Source organism: Pygoscelis adeliae, unplaced genomic scaffold (genome assembly GCF_000699105.1).
Source record: "Pygoscelis adeliae isolate BGI_AS28 unplaced genomic scaffold, ASM69910v1 Scaffold31, whole genome shotgun sequence".
Classification (NCBI taxonomy): domain Eukaryota; kingdom Metazoa; phylum Chordata; class Aves; order Sphenisciformes; family Spheniscidae; genus Pygoscelis; species Pygoscelis adeliae.
In genome coordinates this window covers 1,078,942-1,080,549 of record NW_008824233.1, presented here as the reverse complement: position 1 = coordinate 1,080,549, position 1,608 = coordinate 1,078,942, and the positions used below count along the sequence as shown (strand labels likewise).

At 36.6% G+C, this 1,608-nt stretch overlaps 1 protein-coding gene across 1 annotated transcript in view; it reads left to right on the top strand.

Annotated features, from left to right (window-relative positions):
• Positions 1–1,608, top strand: part of LOC103926126 — a 176,849-nt gene that overhangs the window by 169,879 nt on the left and 5,362 nt on the right. The window contains 1 exon segment of the mRNA XM_009334940.1: positions 76–205. Within this exon segment, the coding sequence (XP_009333215.1) occupies positions 76–205 (130 nt within the window).

Below are 1,608 nucleotides of genomic sequence, written 5' to 3'. Positions count from 1 at the left end.
CCCCACTGCCTCTCTCTCTTCTATTAAAGCTGTAACTGTGGCAGCTTAGCCAGGCATGTGCTAAATTTATTGAAGATATTATTTTCTTTTTACAGCTATTAATTATAGATGGGCAGCAACTGAGAAATGGTGCAACTGTAGAAATGGATGAAGTTCAAAAGTTTGTTGGAATTTCTCTGCGTTGTAATTATTCTGATGTCTTCACGTGAAGACATGATGATTATTTTGCAGAAAAAACATTTCTATGAAAATGTTTTCAGACACCGTTCAGCATGGGACATGTTGAGGGGGGCTGAGTGGTGGTAACTTACAGCCATCAGATCCTTTTGATGGGTGTTCAGAAACTCTCAACAGCCATTCCTCTAAGCGCAGGATTTTTTCTAATTCATGAATTCTGAACTTCAGGTCCTTCCTGGGTAGCTAGAAAATGTCTGAGGCTGTTAATTGCCAAATTGTCTCACAGCACTAAATCTCCATCAAAAAACCAGTGTAAACTAAAATTTAAAAAGAGCTAGACTAAGAAACAACATTCTCCTTTTGAGAATATCAAGAGACATTTTTTTTTTCCAGAATCCATGTTAATTCCTTAAACCAACTATTTCCAGTTAATATTTACATTTCAAGAAAGGAAGATTTTAAATTAAGCTTTATTTTCAAAATTCTTGCTCAGCTCTTAATGTCTCACTATTTTGAAAATAATGGTACCTGCTGAGAGCCAGTAGTTATAAGCCACCATCTTTTGTGGCAAGACTGAGAATCAGAGGCTGGAAGAATATGGGAAATGTCATTCACTTATCAAAATAATTGGTATATGGATATAGTTCTGAGAACATTATAAGAAGGTGGAAGAAAGGAGAGATCATTTTCCTCCGAAGACTCACAGAGTGAAATCTTACTGTTTTGGAACTGACACCAAAATTAATGTTAAATATAGTGGGGCCAGCCAAATAGTTGGCAAAAAAAGACGAACACAGGTAAGTAGTCTTATTTTAAAATTAACTAGAAATCTGTCAAAGAATTCAAGCATCGAGGAGGACTTTTAAAAGAAGTAATAAGGCACCTAATTTTGTGACTCTGCACATCTTTCAGGTTAGAAACCCGCTGGTTTCATGTCCTCAGGAACAACTTTGTGGACTTCTTAATGCTGTTGAAAGGAAAAAAATCAACGAAAACATTCATGATTATTTTCTTTTGCTGTTGCATTTCGTGACAGATATCTGTATAAAAGAGATTTTTAGCTGAACCATATATTCAGCTCAGTGATGCTATTCTGTTTGTAAAACTCCTGAAAAAGTCTCAAGTAACAGAGCTGAGATTTTCTGAGTTACAGAATTTCAAAGTTTCGCTTGTTGATACACAGAACTTTGTTGCATTTTCTGAAAATGAAAGAAAAGGAGACATTAGGGACAGAGTTCTGGATCTTGTTAACAAAGCCGTCAGATGTAACCAGATTTACAACTGTCTGTAGATACAGGAACCAACTTCTGTAGCCCTCCAGTATACCAGTCCCCTGAGCTCTGCCATTTCTCAAGAATTGGGTTTGACATTTTGATGCTGTGAACGAGTTAACTTCTAGAAAAGAGAAAAAAAAAAGGGGGGGGAGGGCGG